The sequence below is a fragment of the Sarcophilus harrisii genome, chromosome 2 (assembly GCF_902635505.1).
Source record: "Sarcophilus harrisii chromosome 2, mSarHar1.11, whole genome shotgun sequence".
In the NCBI taxonomy this organism is placed as follows: Eukaryota; Metazoa; Chordata; class Mammalia; order Dasyuromorphia; family Dasyuridae; genus Sarcophilus; species Sarcophilus harrisii.
In genome coordinates, this window is record NC_045427.1 from 404,817,243 (window position 1) to 404,844,610 (window position 27,368).

Sequence of the window (27,368 nt, forward strand, 5' to 3'; positions counted from 1 at the left end):
AATAAAATGAGCATTTCCATATACATTGTAGAACAGAAGGATAGTTTTGGACATAAAACTGTGAATCTCTATTATGTAAAGCTTGCTTTTCTTCTTAAGTATATAATAAATCCAACATGTAACTTTCCAAGTTTCCCTACGTTTGTGATTCCTTCTGGCCTTCCTTCTGTTCTCTTCTCCTTTTGGTGAGTGGAGGAAGAGGGGGAAGGGTGAACTCTAGCTACACTTCTACCACACTTCCCCCTCCTCTACTTGAGAAAAAGAAAAAAAAAACAAAATGAAAACCATTGTGACAAAATTGTATAGTCAAGTAAAACAAATTCCCTCATTAATCATATCCAAAAAGAAATGTATCATTCTGTATCTGTAGTCCTCCTCTTTGTGCAGAAATAGGGTAGCATGCTTGATCATTGGTACTCTAGAATTGGCATTGATTATTTCATTGATTAGAATGCTTGAATCTTTCAGAGTTGTTTATCTCCACAATGTATATCTATATTTATTAATTAGTTTGGAGGGATGAGTGTGTGTGTTGAGTGTTGTGTGTATATGTGTGTTGGTGTTGATCATAGTCTTTCTGTACAGACCAAACTTCAAATGCTTTCAGAGAAAGTGTATATTTACTTAATACACTTAATAGAGTTTAAATATAGATAGATTGTGATGTATAAAAAGTTTGAGAGATAATTTCTGGGTAATTAATCATTTTATTAATCATGCTAACATATGATTAATAAAAGGAGTCAGTGACACTCTTGAATGCCAGAGACCCTCTCATGGAACCCATTCACTAATTATATGCCCTTGAAACAGTGTGTTCCTGAGGGTGTTAATCAGGTTTGATTGGTTAACAAGTAATGAGAAGAATGAATATTATATTGAGAGATGGACTTATTTTAATGAGGGAGATATGATTTTGATTATATCATTTACTTGAGAACCATCTCCAGCCTCTGGCAATCTAATCAAAGAGGTTTTCCCTAACCCAATCCTATATAGGGTACAATGGATTGGAGGTTGAATAAAATAGAAGAGGAAGTTAATCCAATCTATCAGCAATGTCTTTCAGATGCTGGCTTGGCCTAATAGAGAATAACATTTCAGAAAGGGAAAATCCTGTGTCTCCTCCTTAGTTATTTAATAATCATTACGTTCAAAGATATAAATTGTTATTATTATTGTAACTTCAATATTTATAACAAATATCAAATTACAATGAAACCAAATATAATATAGATTTCTTATTAACATTCCCCCATTTACCTTCCTTATTTTTGAGTCCTTAACATCCCACTCAGGTAAGAAGAAAAGAATTTTTAAAAAATCATTTTTATAAAGCAAAATCAGACAAGCATCTGAATTGCTTGTTAAGTGTTCCATTGTTTTTGTTGCTGTTGTTTGTCCTTCATTCTCAAAGAGGACTGTGATATCAAGGAAGTGATATCAATACATGAAAGTAAATTGGATTTAAGTTAGGGAGAGCTGTGCAAGGTTACCTGCCTCACTTTCCTTCAGAGCCATCTGGATCCATAAGTGTCCCATTAAATTTCAAATGAAGATAGTAGTGTGCTCTGGTAGAAGTGATGCTCAGTTGGAGTCAGACAAAGGAAATATGTTAAAATCACAAATCTGCCATTTAGTACCTATGTAACTTTGACCAAGTTATTTGACCTCTTTGGGCCTCAGTTTCCTTATTTGTAAAATTTGGGAGATAGATGTAGATGCCCTCTCAGGTCCCTTCCACCTTTAAATCAGTAATCTGAGTTTCACCTCAGAAGCTGTTACACTTGTTACACTTTGATTCTTCCTCTTTTATAGAATGAGGAAATATGACAGACTAAGGGAAGCTAGGAATAAATCCTGATGACTTAGCTTCTAGTTTATTGCCTTTGATTTTTTTTTAACCTTATCAGCACTCTATCCTGATGATAGAAAGATCAGGGGAGAGGACATAAATCAGTAAAGAATAATTTTGTAGTTGATGAAAAGAAAATTTGGTTTAGTGGAACTGGTCAGTTCTATATAAGAAAGCTTCAGCAATTTTCTTGTATATCCCTCTCTGATGGTCTCTAGATAGACAGATAGTAGCCTCTTAATTACTGTATATTAAATTGAAACAACCATTCTGGGTAACTACATCTGTTAGATCACTCTCTTTTTCAACTAAACATACCCTTAATGCTTTGCATTACAGTACAAATAGACCCACATTTCCAGTAGAAGTTTGGTAATTCCTTGCTCATTCAGTCCTTCCAAATCTGACCCTGTTCTTTTTCCTCTCTGTGGCTCCCACTTCCCTTAGCTACTAGCTAAGATTTGGCCATGGCCAACTTTGACTTATATCAGATACTTGGCTCTTGTCTTGGAGGAGTAACTGGAGTCATATTTTTAGGGGGACAGCAAGAAGATGGAGGATGCCAGTGCTTACTTGACTCTTCCTTCTTATCGGCACCATGTTGAAAGCAAGGGATCCACCCTGAGCCGGAGTGCCAGCAGTGTAGGAGGACTCTCCATCAGTTCCAGAGATGTGTTCTCTATTTCCACCCTTGTGTGCTCTACTAAGTTAACTCAAAATGGTAATGGGTTGAGTATGGGAGGTGTTGGGAATGAAAGGAAAGTAGTATTTTCCTGTTTGTGGATGTATCAGGGAAGTAGAAGATCCAAATGTATGACCTACTCTGTTCAATATTATGAATTATCTGTGTTCCAGTGGGTCTGCTAGGTCTACTAAAGTGGCGTATGAAACCTGAACTACTACAAGAAAATTTAGAAAAACTAAAAATTGTGGATGGTGAAGAAGTTGTAAAGGTTGGTATGAATCCCTTTATTATTTTTTAAATCAAATCCCTTTAAATGCATAGAAACATTCACATGCATCCAAATCTGGGCATTGAAAGACAGAATTGGGTTGTCTTTGAAGGGGGTTAGAGCAACTCCCTTCCCAAATGAATATTGAAAATGCTTATAAAATAGGTCACAGAGAAAAGAAGGTTATAGGATTTAGAATTAGAACACAACTTACAGATCATCTGGCCTCCATTCCATCAAGATCTGGAGGTAAAGTGGTTTAAGAAAGATCACATATTGGAATTTGAACCTAAGTTTCTAAACTCTCTTTCTATTATTCACATCCACCTGGGAGAATCCCTTATTGCTTTGATAAATTAATTCAGTGGTTACCTTCTACAATAAATAAAATCCTTCCTGATCTTCCAGCTACTAGCACTTCTTCCTCTCCCATTCCCATAGCATTATATCTATTTTGTATTTATACAAATACATATTTGTTTCCCTGAATAGAGACTGTTGAAGACAGGGTCCTTTTACTTTTTTTTTGTCTCCAATGCCTGGCACATAATAAGCACTCAATATAGACTTGTTAAATGAGGATGAGTTGATATGTACACCACAACAAAATTCCCCAATGTGCCTTGGAAATCATTCCTGTAAAGAGATGATTGATATATCTAATGGACTGTCTTGCACATAGTAGGTATTGAGTCACTGTGGTGCTAAGGTTTGCAGCTATGTGACTGCAACTAGTAATTTTTTTTATTATGATCCCCTTAGTTGATAGGAGATTTAGGAAAATATAATTGGTTTGACCTGCTTATCTGATTTGATAAAGCAGAGATGAGGAAAGGGACAAAAATCTCAAAGGATGGAGACCTAACGGTGTAACTGAGGTTTCTGCCAGAACAAGCAGAATACTGGAGGTATTTTGGTTGTGTCCATTTGGTGACAGAGAGAGAATATAAAGTGTTTCAGTATAGGTCTAATTAAAGCAGCTCTATTCTCCCCACAGCAAGGATTAAGGAAAGAACCTCAGCAGCTACTGTGACCTTGTTTACATCAATAGTCAGAAAACCAAGGAATAAATATTTTGTGTGGCAAAACTCCCATCCAAGAGTCTCTGGGAAACATTGATTTACAGTGACTGAGGGAGACAGGCATTGAGGTAGTGCAAAAAATGCTAGATTTGAAGTGAAGACTTGGATTTGAATACTGAGTCTAACACTTACCAGCTCTATAAACACTAACCTTGCTGAAGCTGGATTTACTATTTTGCAACATAGAGAGCCAGAGACACGATGGTTTAGTGATTAGAGAGCTGACCTCTGAGACAAATAGACTGAAGGTGAAGAAGTTCTTCCTCTGATTGATGCTAGGCTAGTTGTTTAAACACTCAGTGCCTCAGGGAACTTTTTAAGACTTTCTCTGGTATGGAGTTAAAATGCATTGGAAAAGGGATTTTCCTCAGCTGGGAGTTTCCTATGCTGAAAAAAAACTACAACTCTAAGAGGAAGGCAAAATAAAACAAATCTCTGGAGATACTACTAGTCATAAACATTAATAGTAAACATTTATATAGCATTTGCTATGTGTAAGATACTAGTGGAGGCCCAATAATTAATTTATCCCAGCTGCTGTGTAATAATACCTATAGTACCTCACAGAATTGTGGGGAAAGTCAAATGGAATATGTGTGATTGCTTTTCAGATTCTAAAACTCTGTAGAAATGTCTTCTATTATTATTTTATTTGCTAGTATGTAAATTATGGACAAGAGATAGCCTGCCACAGTGAAGTCAACCTCAGCGTTTGAGAGACATTAGTTCTAACACAACTGATTCTGTGACCTTGGGGGAATGACTTAACCATTCTCTGTTCCCAGGCAGCTGTCTAAGACCATACCTTGTAAGAGAGTTTCTGATCTATATTGGTTAGAGGGATCTTCTTCTTTAGGAATTTTCTATACCCATGAAATCACAGGTCCAGATCTAAAACCAAAGCAAACTAACAAGAACAACCTGAGAGTCCAGACTATTATTGCAAACTGATAGCCCAAGAGCCTATACCTAACTACCTGTGACAGTCAGCACCAGCTACTTTCCAGGAACCTATTTGCCTTAGAAGGCAGTTTACTTATTATGTAAATGTAATATGTAGTACAGTATAAAGAATTCTAGCTCTGGATTTAGAAGATGTGCAATCAAATTCCCCATCACACTCTCACTGCTTTTATGATCATTTCATCTCTTTGGGTCTCAGTTTCCTCATCTGAAAAATCAGGGAGTTATACTAATCGGACTCTGATTTCTCTTCTAGCTATGCATTTGGTATGTTTTAACTTGTCGTGTTGGAAATCCCTTGTTTTCTGTTCATGCCCATGACTTATATGAGCTTTCTTTTGCCCCCCAGTTTCTCCAAGATACCTTGGATGCCCTTTTTAATATCATGATGGAACATTCCCAGAGTGATGAGTATGACATCTTGGTCTTCGATGCCTTGGTAAGAGAGTGATCGAAATATACAGGGATGCTTTGAACTTGGATTATATTGATAAGAATACTATATTTTTGATCTCATGGGACTGACTTTTGATCAGATGGATGGAATTATTTTTCCTTCAATCTTAAGAGTTACATTTTCATTTATAACTCTGGTGGAGTGGGAAAAAAGGAGATTTTAAATTCTGATAACAAATTGATGTTGATTGGATATACAGAAAGTAGGATACCAGGAAGTATCTAGGTTGCTTTTGCTGAATCCTCAGGGTTAGCCCAAAACTTAACTGAAGAATAATAACATTTTTGGGGAGTTTCTTTTCACTTGAATTTCTGGGACTTTTTTACTCCTGCTGGGCAGCCCAGACCTGTCTCGGTGTTATTTTAGTGTCATTATGTCACTCCTGGTTGCTTTCCAAGACCTGACTTCCTTCCAAACTCCTTGTATTCTTTTTCCCCCACAAAAAATTGTGACTTTCTTACTGTCATAGAGAAAAGCAGCTAAGGTGTTAATGACCAACTATAGCTTAATTGGTTTCTTAACCATAAGAAATGAATCTCTATTAGAGGGATTTCAGGTCCTCTTACAAAGATATGAGGGAGGATTTCTGAGCAAGTTAGCATCTCAGAATCCTTTGAGTTCCATAATACAAGTATCCATATTCATATCAGCTACACAGAATGCCACCCTCATAAATGCTCATAAATGCTCACTCTTGACATCTTTATTAGATCTATATAATAGGGCTCATCGCTGATCGGAAATTCCAGCATTTCAATACTGTCCTGGAAGCCTACATACAGCAACATTTCAGTGCAACATTGGCTTACAAGTAAGTGCATATACTTATTAGGGTTTCTCTTGATCATCAAATTGAAAATCATCATCCATATAGCCCTAGGGGAAAAAACTTGACCCTTAAGTGTTTCCTGGAGACCGAATCCACAGCTATCCTATCTTTAAAAAAAAGTTCTGTATTAACTTCTCCAAGAAAGAACTAGAGTCATTTTGCAAGTTGTGACTTTAGAGTCTTAGAAGTTATTAAATATTACAGTTAAATGAAACTCTAAAGATCATCTGATCCAATCCTCTTGTTTTATTGATGAAGAAACTCAGTCAGTAAAGTTGTCAGAAGTTTTATTTTTTTCAACTTTTCTCTCTTAGTTTAGTGTTTTGAAAGAGCAATGCAGCAAACCTCTTGAATGGAGGATCATAGATTTAAAATTGTAAAAGATCCTGGACTTCAGTTTTTTTCCTCAGGTATAAAATGAAGGCATTGTATTAGATGACCTCTAAAAACTCTTATAGTTCTAAATTGTACTATTCCTTCCTTCTCTTTCTAATTCCATGTGCTTCTTAAATAAAAAAAGGAGAAACATGAGGGGCTTCCTGTTGGTCCCCTATTCTAAGAATTTTCTTATTTCTGGGTCTCTAAAAGACTATTACAAAGAGAATAAAGGTGGAAAAACTTTGTATTAGAACTATTTTCTAGATTCCCTAGTCTTCAGGCATATAGCAACACTTTAATTTTCACAGTAATGGAAAGAGCTAAGCCATAGGCTGAGATTAATCCTTTTAAGATTCAAAATACATGAAAAATCTATCTCTTTATAGCATCATTCATACTTCCTACTATGCTGTTCTCCATTTGAAAAGGACTTTTTACCCTACTTTTTACCCACAACCATATAAAAAGATAGTCACTAGTAGTTAGGCAGACACTAACCACTTGGCTATGACCTATTTTTTCTAGTGATTCCTTTTTTCATGAATTATAAAATGCTGGAGCTAGAAAGAGTCTTAGAGATCATTCCATTCAACTTCCCTAGCATAATCAACTTTCTTTACAGTATTTGTTTGGGGGATTTTTGTATATACATATGCACTGTTATCCTCAATGACAAATTTATTTTGCACTACTTTATGCCATGGATTGAATGATTCATGATTTCATGCACAAAATAGTAACTGCATCATGTCCTGGGAAGAAAAATATTTTGAAAATATAATCTCTTGTTCAGGAAATTGATGACAGTTCTGAAGACCTACTTGGATACTTCCAGCAGAGGGGAGCAGTGTGAACCTATCCTAAGAACTCTGAAAGCTTTGGAATATGTGTTCAAGTTCATTGTTCGGTCGAGGACATTATTTTCACAGTAAGTACCTGTTACATAAGAGTGATTGATTAGCTCTGCAATTCCACTGAGATATAACAGTTTTTATGCTGTTGGAAACACTCACCTAGAAAATTAAAACTAGTCATGATCAGAAACAACTTTTTCCTTTTGTAATCCAGTAAATTATAAAATCATAACAAATGTACCTTCACATCTAACTGCATTTGAAAAAATCCCTCTTCCTGACTGTTCAACTTAATCTAAAAGCTCAGAGAATAGTATTTTATACAACTATTGGGGTTTGGGGCTTCAGGCACTCCTTGACTTTCTCTGGCTGTTCTTGTTCGATTTGAGACATAAACGAAGCAAGCAGTACAACAATTTGTATTCAGTGTTGCAGAACTCTTCTAGGAGGGGCCTGAGGGTACCTTAGGTGATTTGACATTCATTCGACTCCAGCAAAGTTATGTGTGACAGATGGACTGGGGCCTGAGCTTTAGTTTTTTGTCCTTGAGACACGCTACCAATCAGTTGATATGTAAAATACTGTGGAACTCTCTAGGTACAGGAATCAATTTAACAAGTATTTATTAAATACTATGTTCCAGACATTGTACTGGGGACATGCAGACAAAAATGAAAATGGCTTATGGAGTTCCCAGTATGGGGAAAAAGAAAAAGTAAATTGATGGGAAGAGTATTAAGAACCAGGGGAATTATTTTTATAAAGTAGCACTTGATCTGAGCCTTGAAAGCAACCAGGTATTACAAAAGGTAAAGGTAAAAAGAGACAGCATTTTAGGCGTGGGAGACATCCTATGGAAAGCCATGGAGATAGAAGGTAAAATACTATGTTAAGAGTCATTTTTACATGTAGGGCATGCAGGGGTCAGAACATGACACAAACCTAGAAAAATAGATTGGAGATACATTGTGATGTAAAGTGATGTAGATACTAAACAGAGGATCAGCCTTATACACTTGATGTTCAGTATCACTGAAGGCATGGTTATGGATGAGTTTAAGAGGGCCAGAATCAGGAATTTTTTATGTTATTGATTATGTGTTTAATATTTTTATTTTCTCCAGATGCATATAAAATTATTTTTATATGTTTTTAAAGCTTTGAGTTCCAGATTCTCTCCCTTCCTCCCCACCCCCACCCCCATTAAGAAGGCACATATAAAGCTGTACAAAACATTTCCATGAAAGTCATGTTGTGAAAAAAAATAGATCTCCCCCTCCCTCCTCAAAAAAATTTTAAAAAATAAAAAGAGTATGCTGTAATTTGTATTTAGACACAATCAGTTCTTTCTTTGGGTATGGATAGCATTTTTCATCAGAAGTCCTTTTGAACAGTCATGAATCGGTGTATTGCTGAGAATAGCAAAGTCATACACAGCTAATCATTCCACAACATTACTATTACTTTGTACATAGCACATTTCACTTTGATTCAGTTCATGGAGGGTTTTTCCAGGTTTTTACTGAGAGCATCCTGCTCATCATTTCCCACAGAACAATAATATCACATCATAATCACATGCCGTAATTTATTTAGCCATTCCCCTATTGACGGATATCCCCTCAATTTCCAGTGCTTTACTCTGAGAAGTGAGCAGAAACAGGGAGAAGTTGGAGTCTGTGGGTGCACTTCTTAGCATAAGGCTTTTTCTCCATGAAAATTTGATTGAAATACTAAAAAAAAAAAAAAAAAAAAAAAAAAAGGCTCCGGCAGCCACAAAGTACCCACTAGGGAAGTTTGCTCAACAGGAAGATTACATTTTTATTTTTACTAACCTCTAGCTAAAATTTAGTTATTTCTTCTTATATACTTCTAAATAAGTATTTAAAAACAGTTATTTGGGGAAGGGGTCTATCAGCTTTACTTGGTGCTCAAAGGGATCCATGATACAAAAGAAATTAAGAATCCCTGGCTTAAAGAATAGATGCATGAAGAAGGAAGGGCTTTAAAGAGCTTGTTGTGTTCATTTAGGCCAAAGGATATATGTTATGAGGGAATTGTCTGGATTATATGGGAAAATAGACATAGAGCTGGAAGGAACCTTGTTAATCAGATATTTTTATCCTGGGTCCATGAACTTTTTTTATGTTTTCATGAATGTATTTCAATATAATAGAAATTCCAGGATTACAGTTGTGGTCCAATATATGTTGTGTTGTGTATTTAAAAACATAGTTATGAGAAAGGTCTGTATGCATCATCAGACTGTTAAAGGGGTTCATGACAAAAAAGAATTAAGAGCTCCTGTTATAATGGAGTTCAACCCCTTCATTTTATGGAGAAGCTGAGATTTGAATCATGCATCTTCTGACTTCAAATACTTTATTCTTTTCACTGTTTCATGTATAGTTAGTAAAACTAAAAGAAAAGGATTTCCAGGACTGAATTCCTAGACAAAGATTGGGCTCAAAATAAAAAAGGAAGAAACATCTGTGATAATGAAGATTGTAAGCTCTTTAAGGGTAGGAATTGTCTTGTTGTGTCCCTATCTCCTAGCCTAAAAGTGCACATAATAGGTACTTAATACATGTTTAATGAATTTAACTGAATTGAACAATACCCTGGAAAAGAATGATGGGAATAATTCTGCAGAATATAGCTTTGTTCTGTCAAGGAAAAGTGAGAAAAGAAGATCATTTAGTCTGTTATTAAATATTGTCTTTGATCTTTCAGGATATAGTAGACAGATTAAAATACTGATGAATTTCAAGACCCTTGGATTTAATTGACAGGAGCAGTATCATTTGGAACAGTCTAAAAGTGAAACTTTTTTTTCTTTCTAAATAAGTTTAACCTTTGTGAGGTTAGGGATCTTATAGTTTGTTTCTTAGCATAATGCTTTTAATTCAAAATTTGATCAAAAGAAGGTACCAGCAGCCACAAGATACTCATTAAGGAAAGTAATTTCGATAACTTTAGTTTTTTCTGAATCCCAGAGACCAATAAGAAACAAGATTTGAACAGGGAGATTCTGAACGATTTGTCCAACCCCCCCTAATTTTATAGATTAGGAAATTAAGACCTACAGAGTTAAAATAAATGACTTGGACAACATCAAAAAGGTAGTCAGTGTCAGAGGTGGGATCATGAACCCTGGTCCTCTTCCTACTGTACCAGACTTCTTTCCCAAGGGTAAAGAGTACTCCAAGCAACATTTACATCCATGTAGAAATTGCAAGATAGTAGCGACTCTGAATCTTCTTCTGTGTCTTCTTCCAGAACGAAGGGTTTTTATACTGTTTGCTGGAGATAAATAAATCTATTGCTTTACCTATTTTAGTTGTGCTAAATCTAGGGGGAACCTAAAGAGCAGATTATAGCATTGGGGGGACACTTCCTCAGGGTTCAGGACATAGGAAACTAAGCACTATTCTGTTCCCTTCCCCATTTATTGCTTTGGAGTTTCAGAGCCAGCTGGAGAAATAGGAATGTAATTACTGCTTCTGTGCTTGTTGTGTCTAGTATTGTGTTTCTGTTTCCTGTCACTCTTTTGTTCCACTTTCCCATGGGTATAATTACAGTGGATCCATCTCCCATTATTTGTTTCCCTTTGATTTTTTTTCTCTCTGTACGTACTGCATATATTCCTTTACAACAGCCAAGGAAGTAGTCTTAGGTCAGGATATGCTGTAATGTTGGATGGGGAAGGACCACAGGATAATAACTCTGGTATTTCAAGGGACCCAAGGGGTCATCTAATTATCTAGTTCAACCATCTCATTTTGTAGATGAAAAAACTGAGGCCTGGGGGAGGTTAACTGATTTATCTCAGGCTACACAAGTAGTCAGTATTAGAGGCAGAATTTGAATTAAATCCTCTGACTCTAAACTCAATATTCATTCCTATATACTATGATGCTTCCTATAGTCTAGGTGTACTTAGAAATTCTTGAAGTTACATTGGGATTATTCATATCTTTCAGGTATATGCCTTTATTGCAGTCTGTGCAGAAAACTCAGAAATTCTTTCTTATACTCCCTATACCAATCCTTTCTCCCTTCCCATGCTCCCCTATCTAACAATAATGGACCATTATTTCTCTTTATTTAAAAGTTTATTCTATTTTTCCAATTAACAAATATTTATTTTATCTCTCTCCTACCTCTTCTCCACCAATTAAATGAAAAGACGTAAAAATATGCATAATTACATAGAAAATAAATTCATACATTGGCCATGTTAAAAAAAATGTCTATTTCACTCTTTATCTTGACTATTTTCTTTCTGTCTGGAGACTGGTAGCATCATCCATCCTTTGGAATTATATCTGGTCAGGGCATTGATTAGGGTTCATAAAGTATAAACTGATATACAGTGCAGTGAGCAGGACCAGGGGGAACACTTTATATAATCAAAGTAACATTGTAAAAAAAAACCAAAAAAAAAAAACATTATTTCCTGACTGTCTCCTGTGTGGCTGGCAATGCACTTCATAATGCGCAGGAGTGACAGCAATTCATAGGATTACAAGGTTTGGAAGTGGAACGAGCTTGCGCTTTCATCTAGTACATTCCCTATTTTAATTTGATTTTACTCTTATATTGCTTTTTGAGGATTGTGTTGATGCCTTATGTTTTTGAGTGAATGATTTACAGATATATTTTCATATCCCTGCCACAGATCTTCCCATGAAAAAAAAAGAAAGCAAAACATTACATAAAAGAAGCTGTCATATTAGCCAATTTTGACAGTACATATGCAACATTCCATACAATTAGTTTCCTTTTTCACTCTAAAAATGAAGGACATAAGCTCATTTTATAGGGAAGAAAGCAGAGATTTTGCAAATTTAAGTACATAGTCAAAAACATGCCAGTAGTAAAAAGAGCCAAGATTCAAACTCAGGATGTGGGATCAAAGACTTGTAACTAGAAGGAATCTCAAAGGCAGTGAAGATTAACACCTTCCTTTTAGAGATAAGAAAACCCAGGGAAGATAGGTGATTTTCCTGAGATCCCATGGTTAGTGAACCTCAGGGGCACAGTTTAAACTTAAAGAGATCCCCTAACTCCAGAACCAGTGTTCTTTTTAGACTACCTTTGTACTCTGTTCTCTTGAATTATACCATGCTGTCTTGGTCCAAGCTCATCTTCTCTTAAATGGAATCTCGGCAGGGACTTTCCCCCAAACTTTGCAAACTGCACTTTGAAGCCCAGCTACCTCTCCATTTAGTGATCCAAACACCATGATATTCTTTATTGCCCTGAGAACTTGCCTTCGATCACTGATTCCCTGTGAAGTACAATGATTAGTGAGGAGGTGCAGAAATGACTCTTTCAGATACTAAATGTTATGCTGTGACTTTTATCCTGGAGAACAGAGTGATAGCTCTGTTTATTCTCCATTTTGGTTTGAGCTGCTGGAGTTATTTGGATACCTTGACTTCAGTCTTCAATGTGACTGACATGAATTTGTATATGCCTTTGGGCTCTGCCAAGGAAATGAGACTCCAATTGTGGTAGAAGCTTTATATCCTCATATTCTCTATCAAAAATAGCAAAAAACAACCCAAATGCAGAGAAAGACACTGCCTTTATTCCTTCTCCCATATTCTTTTTTTCTTCACATTTTACACACTGTTTATTTTCTTCATCTTTAGGAGTGGAATGATTTTTTTTTAACTAAAGGAGCCAGCACAGAGTAAATGAGTTCAGTGAGTGAGAAGAAATTCAAGGAAGGCCCTTCTCTTATCTGAAACCCTGCCCTCTGTGATGGGGCTCTTGATAGCTTTAATTTTTCTTGTACTTTCTGGGTAATTTTTAAGAGTAGAACTTCATGAGCAGAACCTGGGGAACATTGTACACAGCAACAGCAAGATTATATGAAGATCAACTCTGATAGATTTATCTTTTCAGAGAAATATAGTAATTCAAGATAATTCCAATAAACTTGGGATGGAAAATGCCATAGAAAGAACTATGGAGACTGAATGTAGATCTAAGCATAGTGTTTTCACCTTTTTTTTTTTTTTTTTGGTTGGTTGTTTGCTTGGTTTTTTTTTCTTTCGTGTGTTTTTTTATTAGATCTGATTTTTCTTGTGTTGCATGATGTATATAGAAATATGATTAGAAGTATTGCACATGTTTAACCTATATCAGATTGTTTGCTGTCTAGGGAAGAAGGTAGGGGGAGAGGGAAAAAAATTCAGAACACAAGATTTTGCAAAGGTGAATGCTGAAAATTATCTTTATATTTATTTAGAAAAAAAAACCTATTTCAAAGCCACTCTGGACCTTAGAGACCAACGAGTAGGATTATAGGAGCTTGGATCATTTACACAGGAAGAAACTGTAAGAGATGAAATGAATTACCAATGATCACAGAACCAGCAGGTTTCTGAGGTGGGGTTTGACTCTACAAGTCATTTCACTTTCTTGGTGTTAGGTACAATTCATCTGTAAAATGAACGAGAGAAGAAAATGTCAAACCACTCCAGTATCTTTGTCAGGAGAATCTCAGTAGGAGTCATGGAGAGTCAGATATTACTGAAAAAAAAAATAAAACCCAACAACACACTTATTAGGTGACTTGTTTAGAGTTACACAGCTAATAAGTATATGAGGCAGAATTCATACTCAGGTCTTCCTGGCTCTGGACCAGTGCTCTGTACACTAAACAAAAGGAGCCTAATCTTTAACCCATATTATGTTTTCTGTTATTTAGTTTTTCTATAATGAGTATCCATACACTACTGTCCTACCTCTAATTGCCTTGAATGCTGTATAACTCACAGTGCCATCTGAGGCTAAGGCACTGAACCTAGGGCCATATTTCCACAGTGCTTTCTGCATGATCTTGTATTCCTGTCTTCCTCTCATGACCTGCTCACCTTCTTACTATGTAAATATTGTGTATCAGCTTACCCTTCAGTTCATGAATAAATTAGGCTTCATTATTCATAACTATCCTCCCTCTTCTCCAAGTGAAGTTCAGTCCTTTTGAGCGTGAAGGCCAATTTTTAAGCTTTTACTGTTTCAAACAAATAGGAATTTAACAAAGATATTTTCTATTATTGTTAATTTTTATTTATCCTCAGATGAATATATTAAAATATAATAATCTGTTTTATACAGCCATGTCTGTGATATTCATTATTTAGTTTGTTTTCTGTTTTTGTCCTTATGTTAACCTTGTATATGTTAATGTTATTTATTCTTATCTGAAACTTCTATTTTAGGGGATGTATTATAATGATTTTTGATTCCATTAATGGCTCATTTAGTTATAAGTACAGAAGACAGCTTGGTACAGTGAAAACAATGCTGGATATGGAGTCAAAAAACATAAGTTCAAATCTTAGGCCTGATACTTATATGCATTAATATGAAATTATGCAAGTCATTTGGGCCTTGATTTTTTCCTGTATAAAATAAGGTGGTACTCAATGACTTCCAAGGTCCTTTCCAGTTCTCAAATCTATGAACCTATCATCCCAGGGATATAGTTCATTGAATCATCTTCCAATAATATGATCCTGACATCAGGATAGAAGAAAGAATTATCACCAAAAGGATATTATCACCATAGTGATATTAAAAATCAATGATAAACTTTATGATCCTACTTCCATACTTCCAAGATCTGGGATTCTGTCAGGTATGGACATCCTCTCCACAGACACAGAGTGTGACCTCTCTGTGAATTGGTACCAGTCTTTGAGAGTTGCAATGGCAGAGTAAATAAATAAACAATAAAAATCCAAATAAATGAATAAATAAAGGGATAAATAAATAAATTACTACCCCATGGCCAGTGTGGTGATGAATCACTCTTAAATTAAGCAATTCTCCTGCAATCTGTCACAAGAACTATACTTGAGACCTTTCTAGTTTGCGAGCAGTTACTAAAGCTTTTCTTTGTCTGAGATAGTTTTTGGAGACTCCGTCACCTTACACTATGTCAAAGCCCTGGACAACTTGAGTGTAGGATAAATATTTACAGTGCTTAGAAAGAGTCATCAATTTTTGTTGTACAAATAGGAAACGTAGTATGTAAGAATGAATGTCTGTACTTTATTCAGTAGAATTTTCTTTCAGCATTTACAATATGTTTACAAAGTGCCTACTATAGGCAAGGTACTGTTCCAGGCCCCGAAATAAAATGTAGCCTTGAAAATTCGCCTGGGGCTGAGTGTTTCCCATATCTGCACCCATGTCATATAAGACTATGACAGGACAATTATGGAGTAACTTCTTTAATTGATTGGCTGATTAGTGCTCCGAGTAAGATGCTAAACAATCTATTTGTCAGAGATAGCTTCCAGTGGACAGGAAGAAGTCTTTGGAAAAGCCAAATAAAAGGAGGATGCCCCATTCATGGTTTCTAAATATGATTACATTTTAAATTGCATTTTACTAATTGCATTGAGCCCTGAAACACTACATATAAAAAGAACTCTCTTTGAAAGTCCCAACAATTCCAAAGAAATCAGTTTAACCTGTCCTCAGTATTGGAAAAACAAGTAGACACAAAATACATATTGCCCAGGTTATATATGCAGCTGGAGAAGTGTTGTGTGTAGATAGAAATGTGGTGTTATTCTTAGAATCAGAAACATCTGGGTTTGAATCTTGGCTTCAGGCACTTAATAGTAGTGTGACCTCCAGTAAGTCATTTAACCTCTCTAAGACTAAGGTGCCTTACGTGTGATAGGAGAATAATAATAGAATCCATTACAGGGTTGTTGCAAAGATCAAGTAGAATATTTATACGAAACTTTGCCAACCTTAAAATACTATACATGTGTAAATTATTGTATATTATATCTATTAGATTAGATATCAATTATTATATAATTATAAATTAGGAAGGTAATTGTTGCAGAGAAAATATGTATATATATATATATATGCATGTTTGTGTGTATGTATATATAGGTATATATCTGTATATACATGTACATATATATGTGCATATATATGTATGTATATGTTATATACAGTAATTTTCTGCTTTTTATAATTGAATGTGTTAGGAGGTGAACTCATCTTCAAGAGACTTACTGAAAGCATTTTTAGGATAACTCCACAAGAGATGGAACAATGGGCATGATAGGTACCTCTTTCTATTCCCACATGATTTTGATTTCTTCTGCTAACACAGTATGATCTGCAGCTTTATTATTATTATTAGATTTATTATAATTAGATTAATAATAATATTATTACTATTAGATTATACTGAAGCTTTTCATTCCATGTTACTTGGAGAATATTTCTTATGGTAATGTACTAAAAATATACTCTTAAATATTTGGTGATCAATATGATATCCAGATGCTAATACTCCTGTTCTGATACAGTTTGCTTGTTGAATTGTATTTGTGTTATGGAAATACACCTGTGAGTTTATGAAATGTTGTGAACTTGTACAACTCCAGCAATCAGAGTATATCTTGATAGGTGCTACATTTTTGTAGCTTGTAATATGTTTTTCATAGTTTATAACATTTATTTTACTGATTTGCATCGATCACTAATTCAGACTGCTTAAAAATAACCTGTTTGAGTGTCAGCTAGAAAAATACAGTGGATAGAATATCACTATGAAGTCAGGAGGACCTGAATTCAAATCTGGCCTCAGATACTTCAGACTTACTTATAGCTGTGTAACCTGGACAAATCACTCAATCCCAATTGTTGAGAGAGAGAGAGAGAGAGAGAGAGAGAGAGAGAGAGAGAGAGAGAGAGAGAGAGAGAGTGTGAGAGAGAGAGAGAGAGAGAGAGAGAGAGAGAGAGAGAGAGAGAGAGAGAGAGAGAGAGAGAGAGAGAGAGAGAGAGAGAGAGAGAGAGAATAATCTGTCATTTCTGGTGGGTATAATTGGCCTTAAATTGTCTTTATGAAGCAGTCTGTTTTTGCAAATGAAACTCAACCATTTGTTTAACGGTTCTTTGCCACATATTGTTGGTTGAAATTTATGGGAGTTCATGGGAATAATATTGTTGGAAGGCCTTTGGAAGGCCTAATCTTGGATCTTAATTCTGATGTACTCTGTGTCCAGAAAAAACAAACAAACTAATTTTGTTTATTTAGCATTAACAAATTCAATGTTATATACTTCTTTACTTTTGGCTGGCAAAATAATGTGTTTCAAAAAGTATTTTTCTACTTTTTTGATCTGTTTATTCTATGTTCTATAAATATGATAAAACTTTTCCTCTTTTTTCATGAGGAATGTTAATTTATTTAGAGTGATGAGGTCAGTGCTTTGTTAATATTACACAGGTTTTTGTAAGGATCCAAATCCAAATCTGGCCAGAGTTTTCTTGTTTATTTCTTTTTGTTTGATTTATCTTTTCTGCAGGAGATCAAGATTTTATAAATATTGCCTTTATATCTGGTTCAGGTTGACCTCCAGATTTAAGTTAAAAGCCTCTAATCTCTGTATTTCCTTAGTGAACATTAATAATTTTGTATCTGTTGTGTTTAAATGATATTGGAAAAAGATCCATGAGTTGACAAAGCTGTTTTTATGTTTTCAAACAATCATATAGTTTGATATATATTTATGCCACGTAATAAATTAGATGTTTGGTTCAACTCTATCCTCACCTTGGAAACCATATTTAGTTCTATTAAGGTGAAACAGAATCATAATGAACTTAAGTTGTGTTCCTAAAAAATTCCACAATTTATATCAATTATCATGAGGATTATTCTATGTCAAGGATTCTACATTCAAATCTTTTTTGTTATTTTTCAATAAATATAAAAGATATCAGATGCAAAATGGAATAAAAGGTTGTACAGTGATAAAAAAGGAAGTGTAAATAGTATATGGTGATTAGAGGTGGCCTTTTCAATAGCACTATCCTGGTACTTTTTTTGATACACCTGTTTTTCTCATTAGTCAATATTTTTCTTTTAATAATTATATTTTTAGTGATATAAGTTGTGAGTGCTTTGAATAAAGTACATAAGCTTTTAATTTGTCCGTATTTGAAGGGATTATTATTATTCTCAACTTTTGTTAGTAGAGGTATGATGCTATCTGTTAAGAAAATGAGATTAGGTTTGTATTTGAGGGGAAAAAATACTGGTAGAATGCTTTGCTCATATTTCATGCATCCCTTGGAGGCATTTGAGTTAGTAATAATGAGTCTTATTTGGCCCCATACTTTGCAGGTTTTCAGAGAAGCCAAAATTCCAGTCTGATGTAACTGTATTTTCATTAATTTTATTAATGGTATATATATTTTCTGTTTCTTATTAGACTCAAATTGCATTTATGTTGAACTTCTTGTAACCATGGAGATGACCAGACATTTTCCATATCCTTATTATATAGAGTCATTTCTTATCTCTAATTTCTTTCTTCTTCAAGTCTCTCTAGTAAAACAATTTGATTAATGTTGAATTTTTTCCCCTTGTGCTGCTTAATTTCCTTATATCATTTAAATTTTTTGAGCTTTGATTTTAATTGCTGATTGAGAGAATCTAAGATTTCACATATGTTTTTTGGATTCAATTCTTCATGTTCCTTCTTCCCCTTCTTCTCTTCTCATCTCTTCTCTATTTGACTTAAGGTCCAGCTCTATGCATTGTACCACTAGCTGCTCATACTTTATAATGTCAAAATCTTTCCAATGGAAAATGCATTCAGCTATGAATCAGGAAATACCATGACCTCAGAAGAATTAAAACTATAAATTATAGTTTATTGTTCCAAGAACAATAGAAGGAAATGAGATAGCTACAAGCAGGCAATAATGTCTTACAAATGATTAACTTTATATGAGGAGTAGCACAAAATGCATTTTTAAAGATGATGATGATGATGATATCAGAGTGGCAGAGTGGTGAAGGGGAAAAATATACTCACTCTTACTCTTAAGATAGTACTCTTAGATTCAAATCTTGCTTTTGATTCTTCTCTAATGTTCTTGTCCAAGTCACTTTTGGAACCTCAATTTCTTCACCTATAAATGGGGCTGGGACCTCTAAAATCACTTTCTAGCTCCATATACCTGAATCTATTATCATTCATGAGCTTAAATTTCATCTCCATAAAACGTAGTTCAATTAAATAATCTCTGTGATCTTTTTAAACTTTAAACCCTATGAATTTCTGGAATTTCTCTAATACTTCAATGTTTATAAATTATTTTATATGCATAAACCCTTGCAATCCTCTCAACAATTCTGTAAGGTAATTACAATAGCTTTATTATCCCCTTTTTATAGATGTATAACTGAAAAAAAGGTAGTAGATGCTTAAATGGTGTATTGGGAGCCTTGAAGGTACAAAAAGAACAAGAGAAGGACTTCCAAAGACTTAGGTAGATCTTTCATGGTGGGACTCTAGATAAGATTGCCAGAAGATGAGAATTCATAGAGGGATTGTTTCTTATACCAAAGTGAAACTACCTTCACTAATGAAATCTTGGATCTGTCAAAGTAGAGTGTATATAAATATTCAGTACAAATAGTTGAAATAGTCAGCAAACTCTTATTCTGAATCCTTAGATTTTTTTTTGTATTTTTGATTATAGACAAGAAAAAAAGATAAATCCAGGACTTCTGAGTAAAAGAGGAAGTTTTCTGAGTTTTGCAAAGGGAAGTAACCACAACTAATGTGCAACCCTTAACAGTGGTTTCTCCCAGCTGGTCATTTTTTGGTTCTTTCTTGGGAAACTGACTTAAGAGAGCTAAGTGATCATCCCTTGATGAAAGTCTTCTATTCAGCCTAGTACCCCCTTAAAAGGAGTGGAAGGAAGAATAAGGTACAGGTTTCATCAGTGGTTTCAGTGTCTTTGTAAGTAGCTTAGTTGCTCAGATGGAGATTTGCTGGGCCCTAGCTACTTAAGGAGAGAACCATGGCTAACACAATCCATTCATTCTTTCAGGAGAGAGCAGGAGGCAATTTTCTTTTCTTGTTAACTCAGTGTTAGCAATTGGAGAGGGTGTTCGCTGACTCTGTAATTGTTCCAGTGCAGGAAGGGGCTGTTTCTGTCAAATGCTGATGCTGACAGTCCCTTAGAGAATGACTATGGTCGGAGATCAATTTAGTGAATAAATATGTAGATTTAGGAAATACATTGGTAAATCCCTTGTAACTAAATTCAGACATGCTGGATAATAAGAGCCCAGATTGCCAGAGGGGGTGTAATTCACCAAGCTAACATAATTGTCGGGAATAAGGGACTGAATTATGCTGGCTGACTGTACTTTGTGATCTATATCAGTTGTACTTGGAGCAGTAACTCCAAAGCCAAATGGCTTCCTGAAGAGGAAATAAAATGTATCACAGTGCTCTTCTTTCTGCCTTACTAGGTGGCAGCTGGATGATGCAGTGGGGAAGGTCCTGGACTTGGAGTTGGGAAGAATTCAGTTAAATCTGTCCTCAAACACTAGCTGTAGGACCCTGACAAGTCACTTTACCTCTGCCTAAATTTTCTCACCTGTAAAATGGAAATATTAATAACATCTACACCACAGGGTTGTTATGAGGCTCAAATAGGATAGTATTTATAAAGTGCTTAACACAGTGACTTACATATAGTATATGCTTACTAAATGCTTCTTTCCTTCCTTCCTTCCTTCCTTCCTTCCTTCCTTCCTTCCTTCCTTCCTTCCTTCCTTCCTTCCTTTCTTTCTTCCTTTTCTCCTTCCTTCTTTCCTTCCTTCCTTCCTTCATCTTTGACTTCCTTCTTCCCTCCCTCTTTCCTTCCTTCCTTCATATCGTCTATTCTTTTTTCTTATCCTCTTTCCTTTCCTTCTTCTCCTTCCCTTTCCCTTCCTTCTTTCCTTCTTTCCTCCTTTCCTTTCATAGAAAGGAAACTAGAAAGGAGTCTGGTCTTTGATTGGGATGAATAATTTTTTTACTTCATTGCTGAAGCAAACTATTCCTTCTACATTTCTGACCTTTTCTGCCAAAACACCTCTTTCACACATTCTTAGAATAGAATTCACTGAAACTCTATTGTATGAAGCATCATGATTTGGCTGGAGGGACTTTAGATCCTGTAGAAAGTTGTTGTGACCTTACCATTCACTGTCAGTCTGTATGTAGTCTCAGGTAATACACTTAACTGTTCTGCGCCTGAGATTCCTGATCTGTAGAAAAGGTATAATAAATGCTCTATTCAATTCATAGGGTTATTGTGAGAAGATCATGCATGAGAAAGTTTTCTGAAGAGTACAATGTGCTATATTAAAAAGAGAAAGAAATAACTAGTGTTTATTGCTTCAGAATTTACAGAGTGTATTCAAATAGATTATCTCAGGGAACTTCAAAACACCCCTTTGAGAGAGGTAGAGCTATAAGAGTAGGAGCTTAATAGATGTTTATTGATTAACTATAAGAAATAATAGAAGTAAAGGAGGTCTAGATGATACACAGAGATGTATGAATGAGAGAAGATTTGTCATATGGCAAAAATTAGGTATAGTTGATGGACCATTCCATTGCTCCATTCCATTATAAATATGTAAAAATAATTAAAAGTGAATAAGATCTACAATGTGTTGAATTGAATATTTCTGATGAATCTATGAGAAGTCAAGGACAACAATCATGTAGGATGGATAAATAGGTTGCATTCTGCTTCCTTGAAGTGAGTACTCAAATCATTAAGATCACAGATTCATTTATGTATTTAAAATATATTTATACTCATTTGACAGATGAGAAAACTAAGACTTAAAGAGTTAAATGATTCAGACAAGTTCATAGCTAGTAGACTGGCAATGCAATTATCTTCTTTACTTTCAGAACATGTTTTTTGATGGACCTGACAGTCAGCTTTCTTTTTTCCCATTCAACTACTCCATTCAAGTTATAAGGCTTGTAGTCTTTATACTGCAATTTTCTATGACTCTTGCTAAGAACTTTGCATAATGGAATACTATTATTCTACAAGAAATGATGAGCAGAAAGGCCTGCTCCAAATCTGTGTCATTAAAGGCCTGGAAAGACTTGTATGAACCGATGCTAAATGAAGTAAGCAGAACCAAGAGAACAGTGTATATAGTAAGAACAAGATTATATGATGATCAAGTGTGATAGACTTGGGTCTTTTCAACAATGATGTGATTCAAGACAATTCCAATAGACTTGTGATGGAAAGAGCCATTGCATACAGAGAGAGAAATATGGAGACTGTGTCATAGCATAGGATTTTCATTTTTTTGTTGTTGTTTAATAGGAAAAGATGTTGTATTTTGTCAAAAAAAATTTTTCTGCATCACTTGATATAATTATATGATTTCTTTTAATTGGTTATTGAGATGATCAGTTATGATGACAGTTTTTCTAACATTGAACCAGCCCTGGATTTCTGGTCTAAATCCTACTTGGTCTTAGTCTATTATCCTGGTGATAAGTTGCTGTAATCTCTTTGCTAATATTTTATTTAAGATTTTTGCATCAATATTCATTAAGGAAATTGGTCTATAATATTCTTTCTCTGTTTTGACCCTCCTTGGTTTAGATATCAGAAGCCCTATCTGTGTCATAAAAAGAATTTGGTAGGACTCCTTCTTAATCTATTTTCTCAAATAGTTTGTATAGTATTGGAATTGATTATTTTTTAAGTATTTTGTAGAATTCACTTGTAAATCCATCTGACCCTGGAGATTTTTTTCTTAGGGAGTGCATTAATAGCTTGTTCAATTTCTTTTTCTAAAATAGGACTATTTAAGTAATTTATTTTGTCCTCTGTTAATCTAAAAAAAATCTACATTTTTATACATATTCATCCATATCATTTAGATTATCAGATGTATTGGCATACAGTTGGGCAAAATAGCTCCTAATTATTGTTTTAATTCCATCTTCATTGGTGTTAAGTTCACCCTTTTAATTTTTGATACTATCAAATTAGCTAAAGATTTTCTGTTTTGTTGGCTTTCCCCCCATAAAATTAACTCTTAGTTTTGTTATTGTTCAATAGTTTAATTAACTTTCAATTTTATTAATCTTCCCTTTATTTTCAGAACTTCAAATTTGGTATTTAATTGGGGTTTTTAAACTTGTTCTTTTTTCTAGCTTTGCATGCCCAATTCATTGATTTTCTCTTTATCTTATTCAAGTAAGCATCAAGAAATATAAAATTTCCCCAAAAAATAGCTTTGGCTGCATCCCATAGATTTTGGTATGTTGTCTCATTATTGTCCTTCTCTTGGATGAAATTATCATTTGTTTCTGTGGTTTGTTATTTCATCCACTCATTCTTTAGGATTAGATTGTTTAGTTTCCAATTAATTTTGATCTATTTTTCTCTGGCTCTTTATTACATATAATTTTAATTGCATCATGATCTGAAGAGAATACATTTACTATTTTTGCCTTTCTGCATTTCATTTTGAGGTTTTCATGCCCTAATATATGGTAAATTTTTGTGAGCATTCCATGTACCACCTAGAAAAAAGTACATTTCTTTCAATCCCCGTTCAATTTTCTCCAAAGATCTATCACACATAACTTTTCTTAAATTCTATTTATCTCCTTAACTTCTTGTTTATTTTGTGGTTTGATTTATCTAGTTCTGATGGAGCAACATTAAGATCCCTTATTAGTATAGTTTTGCTATCTATTTCTTCTTGTAACTTTCTTAATTTCTCCTTTATGTATTTGGATATTAGACAATTTGGTGCATATATGTTTAGTATTGATATTACTTCATCATCTCTGGCAAGATGTGCTTTCCTTCCTTAGCTTTTTAAATTAGATCTATTTTTCCTTTTCTTTGATCTGAGATCACGATTACCAGCTCTGCTTTTTAAAAAATTTTCAACTGAAGCATATTAGATTCTGCTCCAGCCTTTTACTTTATATGTATCTCTCTGCTTCAAATGTATTTCTTGGAAATGAAATATTGATGATTCTGGATTTTAATCCAGGCTGCTATCTGCTTCCATTTTAAGGGAGAGTTCATCCCATTCACATTCATAGTAAAAATTACTACCTCTGTATTTATTGCCATTCTGTGTTCCCCAAGTTCTCTCTTTATTCCCAATTTCCAGCCTCATTTCCCCCCCCCTTTGCTTTTGATCACCATCTCTCTCAATCTGCTTTCCCTTTTTTCTCTCCTTTTATCACCCCCCTTTTCTTCCTCCTTTTCTCTCCTACTTGAACATAAGATGAGACAAGTTTCTACATCAAACTAAATGTGTGTGTTATTTCCTCTTTGAACAAAATTCTGTGAGATTATAGTTCAAACAATGCTTGTTCCCTCTCCCCTTTTTCCCTGTATTAGATGTTTTTTTGCTTCTTCATGTGATATAATTTACTTTATTTTACTTCCCCTTTCCTCTTCTTTCAGTACAATTCCTTTTCCACTAGTTTCTTTTTTATATCATTACATTAAAGTCAAATTATACCTATACCTTCTACATATAGCCTTAACAAAGATACAGTTCTCAAGAGTTACACATATCTTCCCATGAAAGGATGTAAACATTTTAATCTTAAAACATTGTTTTTTCCTTCCCTTTTTACCTTCTTATGTTTTACTTGAGTTCTGTATTTGAAGATCAAATTTTCTTTTCAACTCTGGTCTTTTCATCAAAAATAATTGAAAATCCCCTATATCATTAAATGTCCATCTTTTTCCCTGAAAGTTGATTTTTGGCTGTAGTCCCAGCTCCTTTGCCCTCTAGAATATCATATTCCAAACACTTCAGTCCTTTAAAATGGAAGTAATCCAAATTATGGCTCCTTGATATTTGAATTGCTTCTTTCTAGCTGCTTGCAGTATTTTCCTACTTGATCTAATAATTCTGGAATTTAGGAGGCAAATACATCCCTTGATATTTTCATTTTGGGATGTCTTTCAGGATTGGTGGATTCTTTTAGTGGCAATTTTGCCTTCTGATTCTAGGATATCAGGGGAGTTTTCCTTGATTTTATGAAAGATGTTATCCATGTTCTTTTTTTTCATCATGTTTTTCAGGTAGTCCAATAATTCTGGATTTATTTTCTAGGTTAGTTGTTTTTTCAATGAGATATTTTACATTTTCCTCTTTTTTCATTTATTTTGGTTTCGTTTAATTTATTTTTGATGTCTCATTGAGTCTTTCACTTCTATTTGTCCAATTATAATTTTTAGTGAATTATTTTCTTTACTTAGCTTTTTCACTTCATTTTGCCTTTGGCCAATTGAACTTCTAAATGAGTTCTTTTGTTTGGTATTTTTCCATTTCACTAATTCTATTTTCCAAAGAGTTTTTTTTTTTCCATTTTGACAAATCTATTTTTATTATTATTATGCTGCTGTACTTTGGCTAAGAGCTTCCCATTATATCCTCCATGCAAATGGAGGGGGGTGGGGCTCTCCACCCTGGACCTTCCTCCACTGTACCTAGGCTAGATTTGTCTCCTTCTGCCTGCCTGAGACAGATCTTTCCTGAGTTCCTTCCAAGATATCTTCTGCTGGGAATTTGTTACACTACAAATATTTGTGTATTCTATCATTTGAAAGTTTATTTAGAGTCTTGATCTAGTGTTGATTCTAAGGGAAGCTAGGAAGACCTTGGGCAAAAGTCCTGTCTCCTCTTTGCCCTTGGCTCTACCCCCCAGTTTTTTCCTTTACATTCTTTTGCATTTGGCCAGTTGTAGTTTTAAAGGAGTTATTTGGTTCAGTGGATTTTTTTTTTCCATTTTGCCAAATTTATTTTTAAAGGAATTGTTTTCTTCTGTCAATTTCTGTGCTTCCTTTTCCAAGATGTTGACTTCTCCCTTCCTCCCCCCCCAAAAAAAAACTTTCAGAATTCTTCAGCAAAGCTCTCATTTCTTTTTCCAATTTTTCTTCTATCTCTCTTTTAAGATTCTTTCCAATTTTTTCCAAGAGAGCTTTTGAGCTTGAGACCAATTCATATGCCCTGTTGAGGCTTCACCTGTAGGCATTTTGCCATTGTTCTCTTCTGGGTTTGTGTTCTGATTTTCCATGTCCCATAGCTTTCTATAGTCAGACTTTTTTTTTTTGCGCGTTTTAAAACAGTTGAGCTCTCCTTATAAACCCAAGCTTCTTTTGCCCCAGGACATAGGTCTTTTACTAACTTTCTGTGGTGGTGGGTCTTTCCCATTGCCCCAAGTTGGCCTGGCCAAGTCCTGTCTGTTATGCCAGGTTCAGGGGTCACACTTTGCCTTCTATTGGTTGTGTTGGAGATTTCATAGCTGGCCTTCTGGGTGGTCTGGACTTTATACTCAAATGACAATATTGCTTCTGTTTCTCCTCCATTGATTTTCCCCTAAAAACTTTGTATTGTGTTCCATTCTCTCTTTGGTTTCTGTATTTTCTCACATGAGTATAATTTTCCTACAACATGGTATCATTTTGATTCCATTCCTCCTTTCTCCATTCTGTTTTTGAATGTTATGCCCACAGTTGTATGAGTAAATATTTAACAAATATTCTCCAGTGGAAAAAAGTCCTCATGGCACATATTAAAGCTTAATTTACATAATTTGATTTGTATTACTTTCCTTAAACTGAAAATTAACTAAACAATAAATTAAGCCCTGATTTGTAGTATTTGCTGATTACTGAGGTATAATTGGTTATATCGAAATTTAACAATTGGCTCTCATATACCAGTATGACCTGAATCCAGTATATCATTGGTACCCTTCCAAATCCATGCTTTGTCTCATTTAATCATGTCTCATTGATACATCTGAGGGCAAATTTGCTTTCATGTATAAAGACTTATAATTCACCTGGCTTATTACTTATATTTTGATGAAACTAGGCTTTATAATTACTGGTTCCTTTCTAGGATTTTGTCTCCTATGTATATCGGGGCATTTCTACTATTATTCTTCTACATTGAAGCTACTCACTTTGCATTCTAGTTTGTTGAAATGATAGGCAGTTTTCTTTCTTTCTTTGTTTCATACCAGAAAGCAAATACATTCTCATTGACCATTATTAATTTTACTCCATTCCTGGAAAGGTACCTGTTATTTTTGTATTTTAAGCTGTGGATTACAGAT

At 34.6% G+C, this 27,368-nt stretch overlaps 1 protein-coding gene across 1 annotated transcript in view; it reads left to right on the plus strand.

The window, feature by feature from the left end:
- Positions 1–27,368, plus strand: part of DOCK2 (dedicator of cytokinesis 2) — a 486,757-nt gene that overhangs the window by 78,132 nt on the left and 381,257 nt on the right. The window contains exons 18-22 of the mRNA XM_012552398.3: positions 2,393–2,576; positions 2,711–2,808; positions 5,203–5,292; positions 6,021–6,121; positions 7,311–7,445. Coding sequence (XP_012407852.1) covers positions 2,393–2,576; positions 2,711–2,808; positions 5,203–5,292; positions 6,021–6,121; positions 7,311–7,445 — 608 coding nt within the window. The remainder of the gene's footprint in view (positions 1–2,392; positions 2,577–2,710; positions 2,809–5,202; positions 5,293–6,020; positions 6,122–7,310; positions 7,446–27,368) is intronic.